General features: G+C 39.8%; 3 protein-coding genes across 3 annotated transcripts; all 3 read right to left on the bottom strand.

The window, feature by feature from the left end:
- Positions 1 to 5,883: 5,883 nt before the first annotated feature.
- Positions 5,884 to 13,073, bottom strand: LOC126926780 (histone lysine acetyltransferase CREBBP-like). The gene is made up of 7 exons (XM_050743120.1): positions 12,857 to 13,073; positions 12,659 to 12,778; positions 12,276 to 12,577; positions 11,584 to 11,994; positions 11,184 to 11,496; positions 10,685 to 11,093; positions 5,884 to 10,591 (listed from the first exon to the last, which is right to left on the bottom strand). The coding sequence occupies exons 1-7, from the start codon at positions 13,046 to 13,048 to the stop codon at positions 10,116 to 10,118; spliced, it is 2,223 nt and encodes a 740-aa protein (XP_050599077.1). The 5' UTR covers positions 13,049 to 13,073; the 3' UTR covers positions 5,884 to 10,115.
- Positions 10,116 to 13,191, bottom strand: LOC126926917 (histone lysine acetyltransferase CREBBP-like). Its single transcript, XM_050743234.1, has 9 exons — positions 13,173 to 13,191; positions 12,857 to 13,077; positions 12,659 to 12,778; positions 12,276 to 12,577; positions 11,584 to 11,994; positions 11,184 to 11,496; positions 11,007 to 11,093; positions 10,830 to 10,919; positions 10,116 to 10,766 (listed from the first exon to the last, which is right to left on the bottom strand). Exons 1-9 carry the CDS (start codon positions 13,189 to 13,191, stop codon positions 10,116 to 10,118), a joined length of 2,214 nt encoding a protein of 737 aa, XP_050599191.1.
- A 57-nt stretch (positions 13,192 to 13,248) lies between these two features.
- On the bottom strand, positions 13,249 to 19,799 carry LOC126926820 (uncharacterized). Its single transcript, XM_050743209.1, has 3 exons — positions 18,795 to 19,799; positions 13,522 to 13,770; positions 13,249 to 13,449 (listed from the first exon to the last, which is right to left on the bottom strand). The coding sequence occupies exons 1-3, from the start codon at positions 18,921 to 18,923 to the stop codon at positions 13,378 to 13,380; spliced, it is 450 nt and encodes a 149-aa protein (XP_050599166.1). The 5' UTR covers positions 18,924 to 19,799; the 3' UTR covers positions 13,249 to 13,377.
- Between the last annotated feature and the right edge of the window lie 1,152 nt (positions 19,800 to 20,951).

Below are 20,951 nucleotides of genomic sequence, written 5' to 3'. Positions count from 1 at the left end.
GTAATATCGTTACACGTGTATCACGTGTACCTGTATATTTTTTTTTTTTTTTTTTTTTTTTTTATTTATTAGAATATTTACAATCAATTCTCGTTGAGAATTTTCAGTAACTTAATTTGGCGTGGTACAATGACATGGATTATAATAGTTTTATATTGTTGGTTCTAGTAGAAACTAAGGATTTAATCTAGAGGGTATTTTCTTTTTAGTCTGCGGATCTGGTCCGTCGTGTCCAGTAGTTGGGTGACTAGTGGGTTGTGGTGGTTGTTGACTCTTGTGCTATATCTGCTTCTGGACTTGTGTATTTCATCTTTGACTGTAGGTATCTTGAGGTCTCGGTGGATTGTTTCGTTGGTAACATACCAGGGTGCATTTAATAGGGATCTTGGCGTTTTCGATTGGAAGCGTTGGAGTATTTCAATGTTGGAGTTACTTGCTGTTCCCCATAGTTGGATTCCGTAGGTCCAGACAGGTTTTATTACGGCCTTGTAGAGGGTTATTTTGTTCTGTATGTTTAGTTTGGAGCGTCGGCCCGTGAGCCAATAGAATTTTCTTAGTTTTTCCTTTAGTTGCTTTGTTTTTTCCGAGATATGTTTTTTCCAAGTTAGCCTCCTGTCCAGGGTCATGCCCAGGTATCTTACGGAGTCCTTGCTTGGGATTATTGTGTTGTTAATGGTGACCTGGGGGCAGGTTTGTTTTCGGAGCGTGAAGGTTACATGGGAGGATTTTTTTTCGTTTATTTTAAAACCCCATTTTTGGAACCACTTTTCCATGGAGTCGAGACTTCGCTGGAGAGTGGATGAGGCAATTGCCGGGTCTGCGTGGGTAGCTAATAGTGCTGTGTCGTCGGCAAATGATGCTATTGTTACCTCGTTTGATATGGGTAAGTCGGCAGTGTAGATGGAGAATAGTAGGGGTCCGAGGACACTACCTTGCGGTATGCCGGATTCTATTTGGAATGTTGCGGAAGTGGCGCCTAGACATTTAACTATGAATTGTCTGTTGGTAAGGTAGGATTTTAAGATGGAGTAGTACGGGTGGGGTAGGATTTTTTTAAGCTTGTAGAGTAGCCCTTCATGCCATACTTTATCAAATGCCTGTTGGATGTCTAGGAATACGGCTGAGCAGTATTTTTTCTTTTCGAGGGTTTGGCTGATTATGTGGGTTATGCGGTGGATTTGCTCTACTGTTGAGTGTTGTTTTCGGAAGCCGAATTGGTGATCTGGGAGAGTTTTCAATTCTTCTAGGAGTGGAAGGAGACGATTCGTGAGCATCCTCTCGAATAGTTTAGAAAGGGTAGGTAAGAGACTGATTGGGCGATAGGAGCTGGCTTCATATATTGGTTTACCTGGTTTGGGGATGAGAGTGATTAGTGAGATTTTCCACGCCTTAGGAAAGTGTTCAAGGCGGAGGATGGCGTTAAAGATTGATGCGATGAGTGCGATCCCTTTTATGGGGAGTTCCTTGATTGCTTTATTTCCTATTAGGTCGTGACCTGCTGCTTTCTTGGGGTTTAGGCGACTGATTGCTTCTATGATCTCTGCAGAAGTGAAGGGTTGGATAGGAGGGGACATTTGGAAGGGAGTGTGCAGGTATTCGGTGACGTCTGCTGCAGCTATGGAGGAATGGGGTTGGAATACTTCAGTCAAGTGTTTAGCAAATAGGTTGGCTTTTTCTATAGGGCTACGCGCCCATCCACCCTGCGGGCGGCGGATTGGAGGTATTATTTGTGGGGGGCGCGTGAGTTTCCTGGAGGCTTTCCATAGTGAGTAGTTTGAGTCGGCTGTGGGGGACAGGCTGGCGAGATATTTGTGAAAACGGTCGTTATTGTAGTTCTTTATGGTTTTGGATAGTTTTCTAGTTGCGTTGTTTAGTTTGCGTTTGTCCTCCGGTGTTCTGTGGGTCTGCCATATCCTTCTTAGTCTACGTTTTTCTGCTATTTTTTTTAATAAGTACTGGGGGTATTCGTGATTGCTGATGGACGTTTTTGCCGGTGTGGAGACGCGGATAGCGTTTATTATGCTCGCATTTAGGTATTCCGTGGCTGCTTCGATTTCGTCATTGGTTTTTAGTGAGGTTGAGGCTGAAGTTGTGCGGGTAAAGACTTCTCTAAAGAGCTGCCAGTTGGTGTGTTGGTTATGAATGGAGCCATTAGGTGTATTCTCGATAATAGTTGAACTGACTGTTACTATCACGGGGGAATGATCAGAGGAGAGATCGGCCGAGGAATTGATTTGGACGTGTCTTGGCGAGATATTTTTGGTTATGAAGAAATCAAGGAGATCGGGTATTTTGTTTGTGTCGGTGGGCCAGTGTGTGGGTTCGTATGTGGTAAGGTAGTTGAGGTTGTTGGTTATTATGCTGTTGAGGAGGTTTTTGCCTCTTACTGTAACCAGTCTGCTACCCCATTGGGTGTGTTTAGCGTTATAGTCTCCTCCGGCTATGTATGTGTTGCCCAGGGTGTCCAGGAAGTGGTCGAAGTCTTCTTTGGCGATGGAGTGTCTGGGAGGGCAGTATACAGCTGAGGTGGTGATTGTACCATGATAGTCTTCTATTGCTACGTTTGTTGCTTGGAGGTAGTCTTTCTGGAATGGTGGAAGTTCGTAGTGCTTGATGTTTGCTTTGATTATGATTCCGGTGCCGCCGTGGGCCTTTCCGCTGGGGTGTTGGGTATGGTAGAACTTGTATCCGTTTATGTTCAGGTAGTTTTTGTCGGTGAAGTGGGTTTCAGATATGAGCATTATGTCGATTAGCTGGTGTTTTAGGAAGAGTTCTAGCTCAAGTTTGCGTTGCGCTAGACCATTGGCGTTCCACAGAGCTATGCGTCTTGGCTTTATTTTGTGTCTGGGCGTATTAATTTTTCCATTATGTGTGTTAATAGCGATAGCAAATTGTTTATTTGTTCTGATTGTTTCTCTATTAGCTTTTCCAGTCTAGAGACGTTGTCTGTGTTAGGTGAGGTGGGGGCACTATTTTGGGGAGGATCCCTGTGGCTATTTGGTGTATTTTGAGTGCCTTGTACCGCTTGGGCATAGGAGTTTGAGGGAGTGGTGAGTTTGATAGGGCTGGGTGTTTGATTGGTTGGGGGGATTGGGATTACGGTGGATTTCGGCGTGCTGGGTGTTTGGTAATTTTCCTCTTTTGTTCTGAGTTTGGGGTATTTGCTTGAGTACAGGGTTTTGTAGGCTGAGCAGCCTTTGTAGTTGGCAGGATGATCACCTTGACAGTGGATGCACTTCGCTGGGGTTTCCGGTGATTTCCTGCATTGGTCGGTGGGGTGAGTACCTGCACATTTGACGCAGCGGAAGGTGTGGTTGCAGTATTTCTGTGTGTGCCCATATCTTTGGCACCTTTTGCATTGGACTATCTCCTTTTTGGTTTGCGGTGGTTCGAATTTAACGATGGCGTTCATTAGGCGACTGATACTGTAGATTTCCTTGTTGTTTGGTTTCTGTTTTAAATCAATGAAAAATAGGGATAGCGGGTCTTTTGTAACTCTGTGCCTTATATTGCTGACATTGGTGACTTCGTGGCCGAGTTTCGATAGTTCTATTTTTAGTTCGTCGATGTCTGCGGAGTGGTGGATGTTTCGTAGCACCACCCGAAAAGGTCTTTCTTCTTTGAGTTGGTAGGTGTGGAAGTTGGCGTTCAGGGCCCTGAGTGTTTTGGTGAGCTTCCTGTAAGCTTCTGGATTTGTCGGCAGGATTTTTACTTGATTGTTGGCTATCTTCAGGTTATAGTCCTCCTTGGAGATATCTCTCTCTAAGGACTTGGTCATTGTCTGGATGTCGATGACATCATTAACAAATATTGGTGGGGGAGGAGGGCTTCTCTGTGCTTGTTGGTTTGGTGGCGGGCCTGCGAATTCCATGGCGTCGTTTGTGGATTCAAGTATTGTGAACCTATTGTGGGTGTTGAAGTGTGTTGTTTGCTGTTGGTTTGAGTTTGTATTTGGTGGTTCAATTTTACGTTTTTTCGCTTTATTGGCATCGTTGGCGCGTGGAGATCTGCTGCACTTCTGCCACGGGGGGAGTAGTGCGGGGTAGTTGTAAGTTTGCGTGGGCGAGCCTGGTGGTGAAAGCTGGGCCATCATCGAGCTAGCTATTTCAATATAAATAACTAGTCGTGAGGCTATGAGTCAAGGTTCGGGTAGGGGTTAGCTGCGTAGGCTTTTCTTCTCTCTGGCGGATAGGAAACACTTGGAAGGATAGGAGCACGTTATGTTCACGTTCGACGGTTGGGTGACACGTGTTGCTTTCGAACTTCACTGGGCACTAGAGACACGTCTGTACGCTTCGGCACTCAACAGCGAACTGTGTACCTGTATATGTGTGTACAATATGTATATAGAATATGATATAATATATATATCACATACATATTTATATATTATATATATTTATATATATTATATATGTTTATATATAAGCGATAATATAAACATATCGTACGTGTAAACTTAGTACATATAGATCTGAATGGGGACTCTGAACTTCCTACTTTTGTTATCCGTCCAACGATATCGTTCAACAAGGATTCGTCGCTGAAAACGATAGATAAGGCGGAAGAACTGACGGGCAGCAATCACTTCGGACTTCGGTCAAACGAAGGGAACGGAAATCCTCACGAAATCGTACAAAAGCCTGTGTTCCGATTTGATTTAATTCGATGTGTTACCATCATACTGCCTTCATTACTGACTTTTAGAATATTGACGAATCCTCGCGAACAACTCTTTGCAAGAAATGTACATCTAAATACGTTTGTGTACACAAAGGACAACGAAACGAACGACATGTTATGTATAAATAAGACTGCGCTCGAACGGGAATCCACAGATCGTGACAGGATTCAGAAGTTGAAACGTGAAATGATCGCGAGAAAGGTGTCTGAGAGCACACAGGTACAATGTCCAGTATTCAAATAATTATACGTAAACTTTATTTCGTCAGATTTTTCATATTGTGTTAATGGTAAGTATGTATAAATATATACACGTATATGTATAATTCTTACGTGCCAGTTTCGTTTACGTTGTTACGTTATGCGCTGTAATCGGATAAATGATTAGTCCTTACACCTAAGGAAAGGAGATTCGGCGAACGCAAGAAGAATAAATAGGGTGAGAAAATAGAAGGAAAACACGCGTTGCGTTCGTTGCATACTTTAGTCCCATTTTAAGTTAAGACAGTGAAAACCTAGGAGTCCTTGAAAGCCAGAAGGTCGCACTGTACTTTGGTTCTTCCTTTTTCTTTATTTTTCTGCCATCCGATGGAACTAAAATATAAGTCCTCGTCTAATTGAAAATCCGTACAACTTGTCGACAGGTCGAGACAAGGGTACATACGCGTTTGAATGCTATATCTTGTTAATGAAATTCTATGTACAAATATCGTGTAAAATATACGAATGATACGTAAGAAGAGGCTAAGTTTCGAAAAAAGTTAGAAAGAGACCATATATCGTGCACGTGGTGAGAAACGAATAATTTTAAATAAATATACAAACATTAAAATCGAACGATTGTTCGAAGCGAAGTTGCTGAACAGACGAGTAGTAGCAAGTGAGAGCAAGTAAAGTGGCAAATATAACAGAGTTAACAGAAAAACTTTAGTTGTTCACATTGTGAGTATTGAAATATGTACTTTATTAAGGGATACACGCGCAATGTGACAAAGAATTCAAAGTGTTTCGATGTATACGGATAAGAAGATCCGTCTCTGTTCGGAAGATAAGATAAAAATAATTCGTTTCTTTCTTAGTAACTCTTTCGCGATTATATAAATACTATCGATAAGAAATACTTCTTAAGAAGGATTTTGGTCTTTCGATACACGTATGTACATATATAACCTGAGCTGAGAGAAAAATAAAAATGGAATGTATTTTTAAAACTTCTTTTTTAATAATAATATAACAATATTCGGTTAAATATTCATGAACATCAACATACAGTATTCTTATCTACGTTACAAATCGTTAAGAGAAAAACGAAGTCTTTTTTACGTCCAAGAGTACAAAACTGTAGCAAAAACCTAAATTCACTTTCCCCTCTCCGAGTGGATATCGTGAGGCTAACTTTCACACATCTAAACCGAACATATATATTTTACAAAACGCGTTTACAAAATGAATAGCGAACACGGGGGCAAACAAGACGTTAACTAAAGTTTTTCCGAAGTCACTCTGCGAACGGTCTTTACACCAGGGGATACAAAAAGGTATCTGAATGGCGACGGTGACAGTATCTTTTCTTTCCATTTCCGTTTGTCTCGTTTAGCGAGAACGACGTGAATCCCACCGACAAAAATAAATAAAGGAAAGCGCATTATATTAAATATTGTACATTTATCGTGACCGATGCAGTGTTGGATCAGGATTCGAGGGGCTGTATCGAGAGAAAATTCTCATTGTCCCTCTCGAGACTTTTTTCCTTAGGAAAAGAAAAAGAGACTGGGATGAAGAACGGTGTGAGTTCTTTCTTTTTTTACCTGGGAGGAGCGAGGGGGATAAATGTTACACTTGCGTCTCATTAATCTTTAATTAGATAATCAATTCACTAGTTACGAAATGTCATAATAAAAAGTAGTACTCTATAGTTGGTATTTCAATAATAATAGCGTAATAATAATAATTATATTCCATAGTTTTGTCTGCAATTATCGTCTATCGAATAATTAATTAATTAATTAATTAATTAATTAACGTTTACTCCATCATGATATAACCGCGACCTATATTGTGTTTGATAATATAAAAAGAAAAACAAATCGTATAATACATATATAGTATATGTATTATATATATATAATACATATAGTATATATATATAATATATGTAATACATATATAGTATATATAGTACATATATAATATATATATAGTGTTGTATCGTTCACTTTTCGTTACAATAATAAATTGTCCACGAACGCTGACGTGCCAACAAATCCGACGTGCAAACCGCTTCCGTTTCATTCGTTTCTTTCTTTTTATTTTTTATCATCTACGGAAGTAATCTTTCGCGAATCTACAATCCATCTCTTTCTCGATGTTCGAACACACTAAGACCCATTTTTACACTCGCAATTATGTGCTCGAACTATCTTCAGAAAGAGAAAACTCATTTTTCTTTATATCTGTTGCACACACACACACCCATCACATATCGTATTTTTACGATTCGTTCGCAAATGAACGCCGATTCTTAGCAATTGTGTCATCTTCGTTAGTAATTAATTATTAATAAAATCAAACGATAAAATGACTCGTGTAGATCGCGATCGTCGGATTGGTACACAATAGCGTTCGATTGTTCGCTCTTAAAGAGTTTACTACCAAAAAAGGTATACCACTTTCAGATTTACAACACTGCCCTAAACACAGCCATACTAAGCCAAATACTTTTGGGTCTTCGTCGTTACGTTTATTCTTTTTACTAGTAAAATCGTTTACTTAAATCTACAGTCGATAACCATCCGCATTTCGTAGATTGTTATTTTTTGTTCTTTGTATTACTCTGTTTCTTATCGTTTTCATCTCACTTTTAGAAATTTCAGACGCACGACAAGATTTGTTTCTCAACCGATTTATAGTTGACCCGCTCGATTTAACTGCTATCACATAATTCTACATAATTATCTTTTTTTCTCTTTCTTTTTGTCCTTTTATATGACGATCTTGGAAAGACGAATCTACGACGTTCTTTCTATAAAACTAGTCCGAGGGACGAAGGACGTAGAGAAAAACCGGTGGATGGAGGAAAGAAAGGGCGAGAAAGAGAATACATAACAAAAGGAATGTTTCGGAATCGATTGACGATTCACATTAACCGATTTATAAAAGAATTTAAAATAGTCTAAAAATAACAAAAAGCGATCTTTCGAATTTGGAACTTAATTGAGTGAAAGAAAACCGGTTATCTTAAACGAACCATTCTCGTTAAACTTACCCCCGTCCAACCCCGCGATTAAAATTTTCAAGGCAAAAAACATTCGCCAATCGTTCGTTAGATTCTTTCTTTATTTTTATAAAAAAAAAAGAAAAATGCTTTTTGCCTTCTTTTATAACGAATTCAAAGGGTACCGATGTATATAAGACAAATGGAAATGTACGATGTTATATGTATATAGATATATCTGATGATAAATGTATCAGAATGAGTCAAATACATTTTTCAAGAGGTAACGTGTCTCTCAAACGGGTCATGATTTCTCTGGCTTTTTGTTTCGAATCGGACCGCGCTTTCGTCGACGGAAACGCCACGTTTAAATATGAATCTTACACCGGTTGCATGTGCCATTAATGATTCTGATTATGATTAAATCGGTTATAGCTTGGTTACATGGTGGCTACATTGTACATCGTGTATTTAAAAAATATCCGACGAAACGGACTTCAGAAGTACACCTTCACGCATCATTCGTTACCAACTAGTCATTTAAATAGGTATCGAAGAAAAAAGAGAGAGGAAAAGTTACACTTACAGTTTACTATGATACAGCACTGGCATAGTCACATACTTCGGTATGTATGTGTACTTGTATCTGTATTTGTATTTCCTTTTCTCGGGTTTATCGTGCACAGAGATATCCTATTATAATTATAACGCGTGTGTGTGGATCCCTTTCTCGCTTTTTTCCCGAATATTAACACTATACTTATATGTTTTGAATTTTTCTTTCGTGATAATATTAATAGTAATAATGGTAATAATAAGAAGAAGAATAATAATAAAAATAATATTATTAATAATAATAGTAGTAGTAGTAGAGTAATAATAGTAATTATAATAATTAAGAATCAATAAGAATTATATATAATAGCAATAATAATAATAATAATAAATTCATAATAGACAGGGAAATTAATAATAATCGTTATTATTATCGTAATAATAGTATAGTATGTACAGAACGATTTTCATGCGAGGGTCCTTTTCGATTACGCTTCGTAGCTACATATTTTGATTGAACTGTACATGTTGGACCCTCGGTTTGAAAAACTTTTGTTGTCAAAATTAACACGATTTATAAATCCTCCCATTAGTAAGCTTGTGAATTTCTACTTTTTGGTTGCGACACCGTTAATCCGCGTTGTCTCGCCTGTCCTGTTATTAGGTTTCTTTCCCATAGGACAATTTAGCAGATTACTTTGAAGGTTAATTTCAGAATGATCCATAAAATTTAATGGTGCTAAGGTTTCGGCACAACCTTCGGCAACCGTTGCGATCTCTTAATAACAAATTAACCTAAGTTGACATTACTTAACTTTCCACTAAATTCTTTTCTCCCTTCCTTACATACAATGTTGTTGATTTCTTTTTCAATATCTTTCCATTTTCATACAGTTCGTTTTTTTTTCTTGTTATATACTTTGCATCTTGTCACGATAATAATAATAGTGGTATATAATAACTGCATATAATCGCTACGCTAATAATATTTGAACTATTAATTATTAATTAACGTTAAGTATACACAACACATTTGTACGATTTCACTCAGCCTGCACGAGCAGCAGCGAGGGAAGGTGATATAGATGAAAAAGTCATGTGTAAGGGGAATAAAAGTTTGGGCAGAGACATAGTGTGTGTTTCTTTTGTATATGTATGTGTATTAGGGGATAAAGTATTAATAGTCTCTCTTGATTTCATGTGTGTATAGTTTCAAATTAATTGTTTCTCGTCGTTCCACTGGTTCGCAATTGGGGAGCCGAGGTTGAGATACGAGAATACAATAACGTAAGTTCAAGTGTCCATTGAGCCAGCTGTAGAATCTTCGCGGAGCATCTAAGTAGCACCACAACACGCTGTATCGCTCCTGCACCTTAACTCGGAGATAGAAAAAGGAAACGCGTCATCCGGGATTAATTTGGTCGCACCAGTGGTACTCTGACCCGTCTCTGAACATCAGCACTTGGTCAGTGTACCGGACGTAAGTAGTTGTACCTGATCTCCACGAAGCTAGGAACGCAGAACGGATGGAAGTTACTCTCTCTGTTCTCATGACAGAGAGGTGGAACAGCGACCGTTCTTTCTAAACGGTTGACATACGATGCAAGATCATCGTTCGCCCACTAACATAGTCACTCGTGTTAACCGACTTCACTAATAGTCACTACAATCCTTCGACAAATTTTGAAAGTTGATCTTGTGGCGTCATGGGCGTCACTTCACTCGAGTCTGTGCCACTAGTGGGTGGTGGAGCTGGAGATGGATGATGTGGCATGGTACCCGGGTGACCAGTTGGTGCACCAGTTCCACCACTCAGCTGCGAAAGCATCATTTCACTTGGCCCACCGAGTTCATGAGCCGGTGAATGTGTTGGTGTACCATGAGGTGGATGATGATGAGGCGATGGCACCGGCCCTGATCGAGGAGAAGGAACTGGCTGATTACGTGGAGAAGGAACCGGTCGTGGGGAAGGATTTGGTTGAGGAGAACGAATTGGCGGTGGAGATCGAACGGACTGCATTAATTGTTGCTGTACAGAAATCCCTGGAGGCCCCATCACACCTTGCGGAGAAGGTACCGGAGGTGGTGTTGGTTTTAAGCCAGGTTGACCGTATCCTTGTTCGCTAAAGCCACCATAACCTGGAGAAGAATACGCGGAATCGTGGCAAGCGTTAGACCACGAACCAAGCGGCTCGACGAATCTCGTTTTCTCCAGAATTAAATAATTCTTACCGAGAAGGGGCGGCCTTATAGGTCGCTGTTGACCGTAAGGCGGTGCTGGTGGTTGTGTAAATTGTTGTTGTTGTTGTTGCTGCTGCTGTTGCTGCTGCTGCGGGTGTTGTTGCTGCTGTGACGGGTGCTGGTGCCTTTGCAATACTAGCATTTGCTGTTTATACCATTGTGGTGGTTGCTGTTGAACAGGTTGCTGCTGTTGCTGCTGTTGTTGCTGCTGTTGATTTAGCATTGCCTGTATTTGCATTCTGCCTTGCTGTTGTTGTTGTTGTTGGTGGTGGTGGTGGTGCTGCTGCTGCTGAGACATTATATGCTGCAGAGCAGGTTGTTGCTGCGGCTGATTAGGACCCAAAGGTCCGCCCACTCCTCCACCGTATTGACCACTTTGTTGTTGATTTAGAGCGAGTGCCTATTAATTTAAAAAATTATATGGTAATAGAAATTATTAAAATCGAAAATGTCAGCAGACAAATAATATAGAAGAAATTAATCGTCATACCCGTTGTTTGATAAAAGCAGCCATAATCGGTGGATTGCTTTTGAGTATTTGAAGTATTTGGTTTTGTTGTTCAGGAGTATGGGGATTCTTTAGAGTTTGCATAAGTTGCTGCAATACATGCTTGTGCTTGTTGCTTTGAGTTTGAGGACCAACTTGATTAACCGGACCTCCGAGAACTCCAGCTTGCCTAGGCATCTGTCCTCCCATAGCTATTGCTGGCAGCCCTTGATGTTGTTGCTGCTGTTGCATTAACTGTTGCGGCGTTTGCTGTCTCAAACCAGGATTCTGTTGCATCAGTGCACTTGGCTGATACCTACTGTAAATAAAGGTGTAGCTTTAATACCTCTTTTTATATACATATATGTGTACGGTATTTTAATTATTATATTCAATAACTCACCTTGCTGTCCATTGATCCATTGGAATAAGATGTGTACCGCCAGGATTTGGCATTTGTACAGGCATTGGACGTTGCATAGGAGGTGGTGGCATTACGCCACCTGTTTGTCCTCCTACGCCAACTCCAGCACCAACTCCACCACCTGGCGTTACTTTACCATAACCATGCGGTACTTGTTGCCGTGCAGCTTCTTCTTGTACTTGCTTAACAACTTGGAGAACGTGAGCAGGTGGCGTTTGAGTTCCAGGTTTCAATCCTATTCCAGGTTGATGTGGCGAAGGTAAATTGGTAGGACTGACACCTGGTTTCATAGCAACACCTGTGGTCATAGTAACATTTGAACTCTGTTGTCCGGATTGCATCGCTCCCACTGGACCTGTGGGTCTGCTATTCATTGCAGCCATTCGTCTCCTGAAACACATTAAAAAGAAAGATATACACCTAACTTATATACATAGAATATACATACACCTAGTTATCTTTGGAAATTATTATTCTAACGTTGCTGCTGTTGTTATTATTATTATTATTATTATTATTATTATTATTATTATTATTATTATTATTATTATTACTATTACTACTAATACTACTATTACTACTACTACTACTACTACTACTACTACTACTGCTACTGCTACTACTACTACTACTACTACTACTACCACTACCACTACTACTGACGTATTTACCTTAACAACTGCGCTTGCTGTAGCCGCTGTTGAAGCTGTTGTTGTTTCAGCTTATGTTTGATGTTCGAACAGAATGGAACAAGACATTTAGTCTCTTGGCAGTGTTTAGCATGATAACAGCACAACGCTATTAATTGTTTACAGATTGGACAGCCACCGTTCGTTTTTCGTTTGCAAACTTTAGTATGCGTTACTACTCTCTTCATCTTTTGACAACTTGTTAAACGACAGTTAGCATCTCTACATTGGCACGCGTGCACCAACGATTGAATACATCTTTGAATTGAAAGTTTACGCGCCTCCTATTATAAAATAAAAATATTTATTATAAATATTCATAGCAAAATTATTAATATATTCAGTTAATAAAAATATATTTTTACCTGTGGATTAGCTTGTTTAGCATCGGCCGGCGATGAACCACCATCCAAATCTAAACCAAGTTTTTCCATATGATGAGGATGACCGTCTTTTTCTTTACAGCTTATACACAGATCAAAATCCTAGCATAATAAATAATAACATTAGATTGTTTGAAAATTGGATGATACATGTTTACAGATGATTGTTTTAATACTTACATCACAAACCGTACAATGATATCTTGTTTCTACATGGCTCTTACAATTATTGCAAGTATAGACAAACTTGTCTTGACCTTGATTGTGCAATTCGTATAGCATAGACATAGAACTAAATTTCGCGCGCCTTAAGGAAGAGAATTCATAATGTCTTTCTCTAGCCATTGTAAGGAAAGCATCGCGGCCATCCATAAGGTCACAATTAATAACTGGATCAGGATCTGGAATAGGCTAAAACGTGCATTATTTTCAAACGTAAGAATACGATTCGATTATTAAAAAAAATAATAAATATAAATTAATCCTAAATACTTACTGCTAATATTACATCCCATTATATTATATATGGCCCTGGGCCCATAACCTGTTGAGAAGAGAGAAAAACGTGTGGATAAAGTGTAAGATACAAAGTATATATTTGACTTAATAATGAAATACAGGAATACAATTTGAGCTGGTCCAGATCCGCACGCTAGCAGTGTTACTTTATGACTGAGAACCCCGAAGCCAACGTCGCCTGTCTACCGTATTGGGTCTGCCTCCCTGCTATTCCTTTGTCTATATGCTGTCGATGGCTTCAGCGCTTGAGAAAGCTAAAAAGACCAGATGTGGAGTTTTCCTAGAAGTGGTGACCACTTCAACAAAAATAAACGAAAGATCCTTACCTCCCTCGCTCTTAGGTATGCGATGTCGTCCATAATGTCCAACCGAAGATAGTGCGTATTTCTTCTACCGCTCGGTGGTGCGGACATTCTGGACGCTGGGTCTCGACGATTTGGTAATATCCTCGTCACGCCTCCAAAAGGAAAACAGGCGACTGATTCGCGACGGCCAAACAAAGTCGGTAACTCTGTTTCCATCGTAACGACCGAATGTCCCGATCCTTCTCCGCCACGATCGCTCATTCGTCTCACCTGTCCACACAAACATCAAGATAGTTTCGATACGCGAGAACTGTCGTAGTGACGATCGAGCCTGGCGAAAGTCAAATTGACCAACTTCATCTTTGGACAATCTCATAATTTCGCAATTTCATCGTCCAAGTACACGATTGATTCTCACAAAACCTCTAGTTCCTTAGAGTTTAACGCCACGCTCATCTTTTCACTTTTATCGCATATTGTCTCACCACTTGCGATACTTGTAATTACTTTTCTCTACTTTTCAATTTTGGAGTTGGTCAATGTGATTTCCGAATGGCTCGATTGACTATGCGAGTCTTGGATAAAGATGACAATTAAACTATTCAGATTAGTCATGTTGCTTCGTCAAACGATTTGAATTCAAGCAATTCGAAACCATTTTGTCAATGTGAACCTATTATTTTACCAATGTGAATCTGTAATTTTGCTTGAAATATCCTTCCAAGTTTTTATGATGATTCAGATTGGTCAAGTTACCTGAATCAAGCAACTATTTTCAAGTTACTTGAAACTATTTTGTTAACGCGTACAGTTGCTTGAATCAAGCAACTATTTTTAAGTAACTCGAAACTATTTTGTCAGTGTGAAACTATATAGACACTAGTTAATTCCCATACACATGTATAATGTATAATGTATAAACAGAGCTATTTTTTCAGATCAGAAAGTACGATCAATGTTTTTCTTTAAATATATTATGCAAACGTTGACCAACGTTATGTTTTGTTAAGCTAACAGGATACACTAAAAATACATTATCACATACATTATCCGGTTCGTTCGTGAGTGCCGAGGCGTGCAGACGTGTGTCCAGTGCCCGGCAATGTTCACAAAGCAGCACGTGACCATCCATTTGCTGCTGAGTGCCGAGACGTGCAGACGTGTGTCCAGTGCCCTGTGAAGTTCACAAAATTCCACGTGACGCCCATCTGTCGAAAGCGAATCCAACTAACCTAGCCAGGGGTTAACAGCCTCTCGACTAGTTCTTTCACACTGAATTAACTAGCTCGATGATGGCTCTATCATTCCCAACAGGCTCCCCGGAGCTAAATTATAACACCGCCATTTTTCCTCCCCCGTGGCAAGAGGGCAACACATCTATCCTGGTAAACGACCATCACACGAAAAAACGAAAGCTCGAACCAACCAAGACAAATGTAAACAAGAGTCAAACTAAACCATCAGCCAGCCAGGTGACCACCTACAATAGATTTTCAATACTGGAGTCCACGGAAGACTCCATGATTACAACCGAAAAGGTAAATAATCTATATACTCAAAGAATTCCCCCTCCCCCACCGATATTCATTAACGACGTAATCGACATACAGTCAATGATTAAGACTATCGAAAAAGACATCAGCAAAGAGGACTACAAGTTAAAGATTAACAATAACCACGTGAAAATACTGCCGACCCACCCAGACGCCTATAGAAAGTTAACCAAGCTATTAAAAACGTTAAACGCTAAATTCCACACATACCAGCTAAAACAAGAAAGACCATTTCGAGTGGTGCTACGCAACATCCACCACTCAGCCGATCTAGACGAACTAAAGTGCGAACTGTTAAATCACGGCCACGAAGTAACTAACATCAGCAACATTAGGCATAGAATCACAAAAAACCCACTATCCTTATTTTTTATAGACTTAAAACAAAAAACAAACAACAAAGAAATCTACAACATCAATCGGCTGATGAACTCCATAGTTAAGTTCGAGCCACCTCTTGTAAAGAAAGAAATAATACAATGCAAAAGGTGTCAAAGGTACGGCCACATGCAGAAATACTGCAATCATAACTTCCGGTGCGTAAAATGTGCAGGTAATCACCCCACTGACCAATGCACTAAATCCCCGGAAACCCCCGCCAAGTGTATCCACTGTCAAGGAGAGCATCCTGCGAACTACAAAGGATGCTCAGCCTACAAACACTACATAATATAGTGTATCCAAAACTGAGACCCAAGGACATAACCATACAAGAACCTAAACCCCAAAAACTCACTACACCAACAGTATCCTATGCGCAGGCAACGCAAGGAAACGTAAACAACTCGAAAACACACATTGTACACACAGAAAATAGAATTCCCACCCCACAAAACACAGACAACTTTACCAGACTCGAAAAACTTATCGAGAAGCAAACTGAGCAAATTAACAACTTGCTGTCACTACTCACACTCTTCATGGACAAATTCATACGCACAGAAGCAAAATAAAACCAATGCGAATAGCTCTGTGGAACGCCAACGGTCTAGCTCAGCACAAATTTGAACTAGAACTATTCTTAAAACAACAGCAAATCGATGTGATGCTCATATCCTAAACCCACTTCACCGACAAAAACTACGTCAAAATACACGGCTACAACTTCTACCACACACAACACCCCAGCGGAAAGGCCCACGGCGGCACCGGAATCATAATCAAATCAAACATCAAGCACTACGAACTTCCACCATTCCAGAAAGACTACCTCCAAGCAACAAACGTAGCAATAGAAGACTGTCATGGTACAATCACCACTTCAGCTGTATACTGCCCTCCCAGACACTCCATCGCCAAAGAAAACTTCGACAACTTCCTGGACACCCTGGGCAATAGATTCATAGCCGGAGGAGACTACAACGCCAAACACACCCAATGGGGCAGCAGACTAGTTACAGTAAGAGGTAAAAACCTCCTCAACAGCATAATAACCAATAACCTCAACTACCTTACCACATACGAACCCACACACTGGCCCACCGACACAAACAAAATACCCGATCTCCTTGATTTCATCATAACTAAAAATATCTCGTCAAGACACGTCCAAATCAATTCCTCGGCTGATCTCTCCTCTGATCATTCCCCCGTGATAGTAACAGTCAGTTCAACTATCATCGAGAATACACCTAATGGCTCCATTCATAACCAACACACCAACTGGCAGCTCTTTAGAGAAATCTTCACACACACAACTTCAGCCTCAACTTCACTAAAAACCAACGAAGAAATCGAAGCAGCCACGGAATACCTAAACACGAGCATAATAAACGCTATCCGCTTCTCCACACCGGCAATAACGTCCATCAGCAAACACGAATATCCCCAGTACATATTAAAAAAAATAGCAGAAAAACGTAGACTAAGAAGAGTATGGCAGACCCATAGAACACCGGAGGACAAACGCAAACTAAACAACGCAACTAGAAAACTATCCAAAACCATAAAAAACTACAATAATGACTGTTTTCACAAATATCTCGCCAGCTTGTCCCCCACAGCCGACTCCAACTACTCACTATGGAAGGCCTCCAGGAAACTCACGCGCCCCCCACAAATAATACCTCCAATCCGCCGCCCGCAAGGCGGATGGGCGCGTAGCCTTATAGAAAAAGCCAACCTATTTGCCAAACACTTGTCTGAAGTATTCAAACTCCATTCCTCCGTAGCTGCTGCAGACGTTACCGAATACCTGCACACTCCCTTCCAAATGTCCCCTCCTATTGAGCCCATCACTTCTGCAGAGATTATACAAGCAATCAGTCGGCTAAACCCCAAGAAAGCAGCAGGTCACGACCTAATAGGAAATAAAGCAATCAAGGAACTTCCCATAAAAGGGATTGCACTCGTCGCATCAATCTTTAACGCTATCCTCCGCCTTCAACACTTTTCCAAGGCTTGGAAAATCTCACTAATCACCCTCATCCCTAAACCCGGTAAACCAAAATATGAAACCACCTCCTATCGCCCAATCAGTCTTTTACCTACCCTGTCTAAACTATTCGAGAGAATGCTCAGGAATCGTCTCCTCCCACTCCTAGAAGAATTGAAAACACTCCCAGACCACCAAATCGGCTTCCGAAAACAACACTCAACAGTAGAGCAAATCCACTGCATAATCCACATGATCAGCCAAACCCTTGAAAAGAAAAAATACTGTTCAGCGGTATTCCTAGACATCCAACAGGCATTCGACAAAGTATGGTATGAAGGGCTACTCTACAAGATCAAAAAGATCCTACCCCATCCATGCTACTCCATCTTAAAATCCTACCTAACCAACTGACAATTCATAGTTAAATGCCTAGGCGCCTCTTCCGCAACATTCCCAATAGAATCCGGCATACCCCAAGGTAGTGTCCTCGGACCCCTACTGTTCTCCATCTACACTGCCGACTTACCTATATCAAACGAGGTAACAATAGCAACATTGCCGACGACACAGCACTATTAGCTACCCACGTAGACCCGGCAATTGCCTCATCCACTCTCCAGCAAAGTCTCGACTCCATGGAAAAGTTATTCCAAAAATGGGGTTTTAAAATAAACGAAAAAAATCCTCCCATGTAACCTTCACTCTCCGAAAACAAACCTGCCCCCAGGTCACCATTAACAACGCAATAATCCCAAGCAAGGACTCCGTAAGATACCTGGGCATGACCCTGGACAGCAGGCTAACTTGGAAAAAACATATCTCGGAAAAAACAAAGCAACTAAAGGAAAAATTAAGAAAATTCTATTGGCTCACGGGCCGACGCTCCAAACTAAACATACAGAACAAAATAACCCTCTACAAGGCCGTAATAAAACCTGTCTGGACCTACGGAATCCAACTATGGGGAACAGCAAGTAATTCCAACATTGAAATACTCCAACGCTTCCAATCGAAAACGCTAAGATCCCTATTAAATGCACCCTGGTATGTTACCAACGAAACAATCCACCGCGACCTCAAAATATCTACAGTCAAAGATGAAATACACAAGTTCAGAAGCAGATATAACACAAGAGTCAACAACCACCACAACCCACTAGTCACCCAACTACTGGACACGACGGACCAGATCCGCAGACTAAAAAGAAAATACCCTCTAGATTAAATCCTTAGTTTCTACTAGAACCAACAATATAAAACTATTATAATCCATGTCATTGTATCACGCCAAACTAAGTTACTGAAAATTCTCAACGAGAATTGATTGTAAATATTCTAATAAATAAAAAGAAAAAAAAACATACATTATCCATGCCACGCGGAGGCGACTCGTTCCTTCGCCCTTCCTCTTCCTCTTCGCCCGATGTGCTTTCCTCTATGACGATTTGAAGCTCGCCATAGTTTGCCGTCACATTCACATTCGGGCTTCTCATCTTGATTTAGGTAAATTCTCACTTGAACATAAATAAAACGTTTCTTCGTTGAAACCGTATCATAGTGGAGAACGATCGAACAGTACAAAAGAATGAATAAAAATAAATCACATTTTTATTAATTTTCTTTTGTATCTAAAAACAAATCTGATAGATTCAAAGATACAAGATCTTTGAAAATATCGTATGGAATTTAATACTAATTTAGTGTGCAATTAAAAAATTACTATACTATTTTATTTCTCCTATATACATGTTGGAGATAAAAGGACATCGGAGCCTTTCTTTTGGAATTTTTGGGAAGACCCCCAATACTTTAGTCTAGACTTTTTATTATAGCTGCACTTAAATAATAAAACTCAGAAGTAGTTGTTTATGATTTAATCCGACTATGTTTACCCGAGATTTATGACAGTAGGCTTGGGCTCGAAGTGACACAACTGGTCGCTAAACGTAGCCACGGTCATGGCATGGACGTTTTTACCTAACAAAGCTATGGAGTAATTGTATAGATCTCCTTAAAAATATAGTTGACCCGAGGGGTACAGAGACGAGTATATAAGTGCAGTTCCATTTGGACTGAGGGAGTTCTACTTATACTGTAGACAAGTAAGTTGAGTTCTACTTATATCGTAGACAAGTAAGTTGAGTTACACTTGAATTGTGGACAAGTAAGCTCAGTACGACTTAGACTTTGGAAGAAGACGTATTTGTTATCCCTTTGACCGTGGATTCGTTATTGAACCTAAGATCATTGTCATTGGCATCTCGAGTATCTAATTGCCACGGTTACTTGTCAAACTCTGTACCATATCGGTACTGTAATCATATCGGTACCAGTAAATATCATGCATATCGTATAACAACAATGGTTAATCTAAATGAAGATTCGTTACACGCCCCTAATCCCAATGAGAACTCGAGATATATGTATTTTTTTTTTCTTTTTGCTTAAAAGATTTCCTGTTTATTGTCACATTAGAATGTCAGATTCTTTTGGCACACGAAGGCTTCGTAAATATCAGAAGGAATATAACGTGGAAAAATGTTGTTTTATTTTTAAAGTTCTACGCTTCGCTACTTTTTTCCTAGTACGTTCGTTTTAGCAATAACACTGACTTTTTCGCCCGTTAAAAACGGATTACGCAGACGCGCTCACGCAGCACGTGCCCAGAACGAATGTTGCGAGTCGATATTTTCTTTTGCGAATCGCTCTCGTTATTTCGTTGGAAATGTTACCGTGCGGATATCAGACAGCCATTGGAAGTTATTAGACGTTAAAATCGAACCTACAAATTGCTTCCGTATCTCGCCAACAGCTAGTCCTCGTATCTTACGCAGACGTCGATTAGAAGTAGAATTTTCGATAAAATTTAAATTTCCCTCTTCAGTTCGTACTTCGATTTATGGACTCGTACATACGTTTTTCTCTTATATATTACGTGCATTTGCATATATATCTGTTTCTCTATCCCATGCGTCGTAGTTTTTGGATGAAACCAACAGCTTGTACACACGTGCAAGATTTTATTTTTCGTGATAAATCGAACAAGAATATATTCTTTCGTGCTTCTTAATAGAGTGACATTACACCAGGTGAATAATGTACTCGAATAAACGATTTTTCTTAATACTTATAAATTACGCGACGCGTTAACATTCAATTAATTCATAAAGGAAAGCATGATAATTATATGAATCAACTTTAAGAAAATAAGTGTAATTTTTAATATTAAATAACGAATAATAGAAAAGATGGAATAAATAAGTTAACAATAAAATGATAAACAATACGCGTTTGCTTATTTTCAAAAATCAAAATATAAGCAGCTTAAGTAACTCAATATTTTATGGAACGTTCTTCAAAATCGATAACTACATTGTGTTCTTTCCATTCGAAAAAATTCTGTAACGTAATTTCCGCACTAAAGGACCTTCTATCGTATCATTTTCGTCAGAGAATTTCAAATAATCTAGTTCTGCTTCGAAATCTTTTTATTACCTTTTTTTATTACGCCTTTGAATCCA

Source organism: Bombus affinis, unplaced genomic scaffold (assembly GCF_024516045.1).
Source record: "Bombus affinis isolate iyBomAffi1 unplaced genomic scaffold, iyBomAffi1.2 ctg00000059.1, whole genome shotgun sequence".
Classification (NCBI taxonomy): domain Eukaryota; kingdom Metazoa; phylum Arthropoda; class Insecta; order Hymenoptera; family Apidae; genus Bombus; species Bombus affinis.
This window is presented reverse-complemented; position numbering and strand designations above follow the sequence as displayed.

Excerpts from the sequence above, each read along its gene's own strand:
- LOC126926780 (XM_050743120.1), bottom strand. The coding sequence starts at position 13,048 with ATGGATGGCCGCGATGCTTTCCTTACAATGGCTAGAGAAAGACATTAT. Across the intron at positions 12,779-12,856 it reads ATCATTGTACGGTTTGTGAT|GATTTTGATCTGTGTATAAG; the intron begins GTAAGTATTAAA and ends TTATTATGCTAG. Across the intron at positions 12,578-12,658 it reads CTAAACAAGCTAATCCACAG|GAGGCGCGTAAACTTTCAAT; the intron begins GTAAAAATATAT and ends ATTTTATAATAG.
- LOC126926917 (XM_050743234.1), bottom strand. Across the intron at positions 12,578-12,658 it reads CTAAACAAGCTAATCCACAG|GAGGCGCGTAAACTTTCAAT; the intron begins GTAAAAATATAT and ends ATTTTATAATAG. Across the intron at positions 10,767-10,829 it reads GGTATAAACAGCAAATGCTA|CAGCAACAACAACAACAACA; the intron begins GTATTGCAAAGG and ends CAGCAACAGCAG.
- LOC126926820 (XM_050743209.1), bottom strand. The coding sequence starts at position 18,923 with ATGAGAAGCCCGAATGTGAATGTGACGGCAAACTATGGCGAGCTTCAA. Across the intron at positions 13,771-18,794 it reads CTCCGCGTGGCATGGATAAT|GTGAGACGAATGAGCGATCG; the intron begins GTATGTTTTTTT and ends TTGTGTGGACAG. Across the intron at positions 13,450-13,521 it reads CATACCTAAGAGCGAGGGAG|CTTTCTCAAGCGCTGAAGCC; the intron begins GTAAGGATCTTT and ends TGGTCTTTTTAG.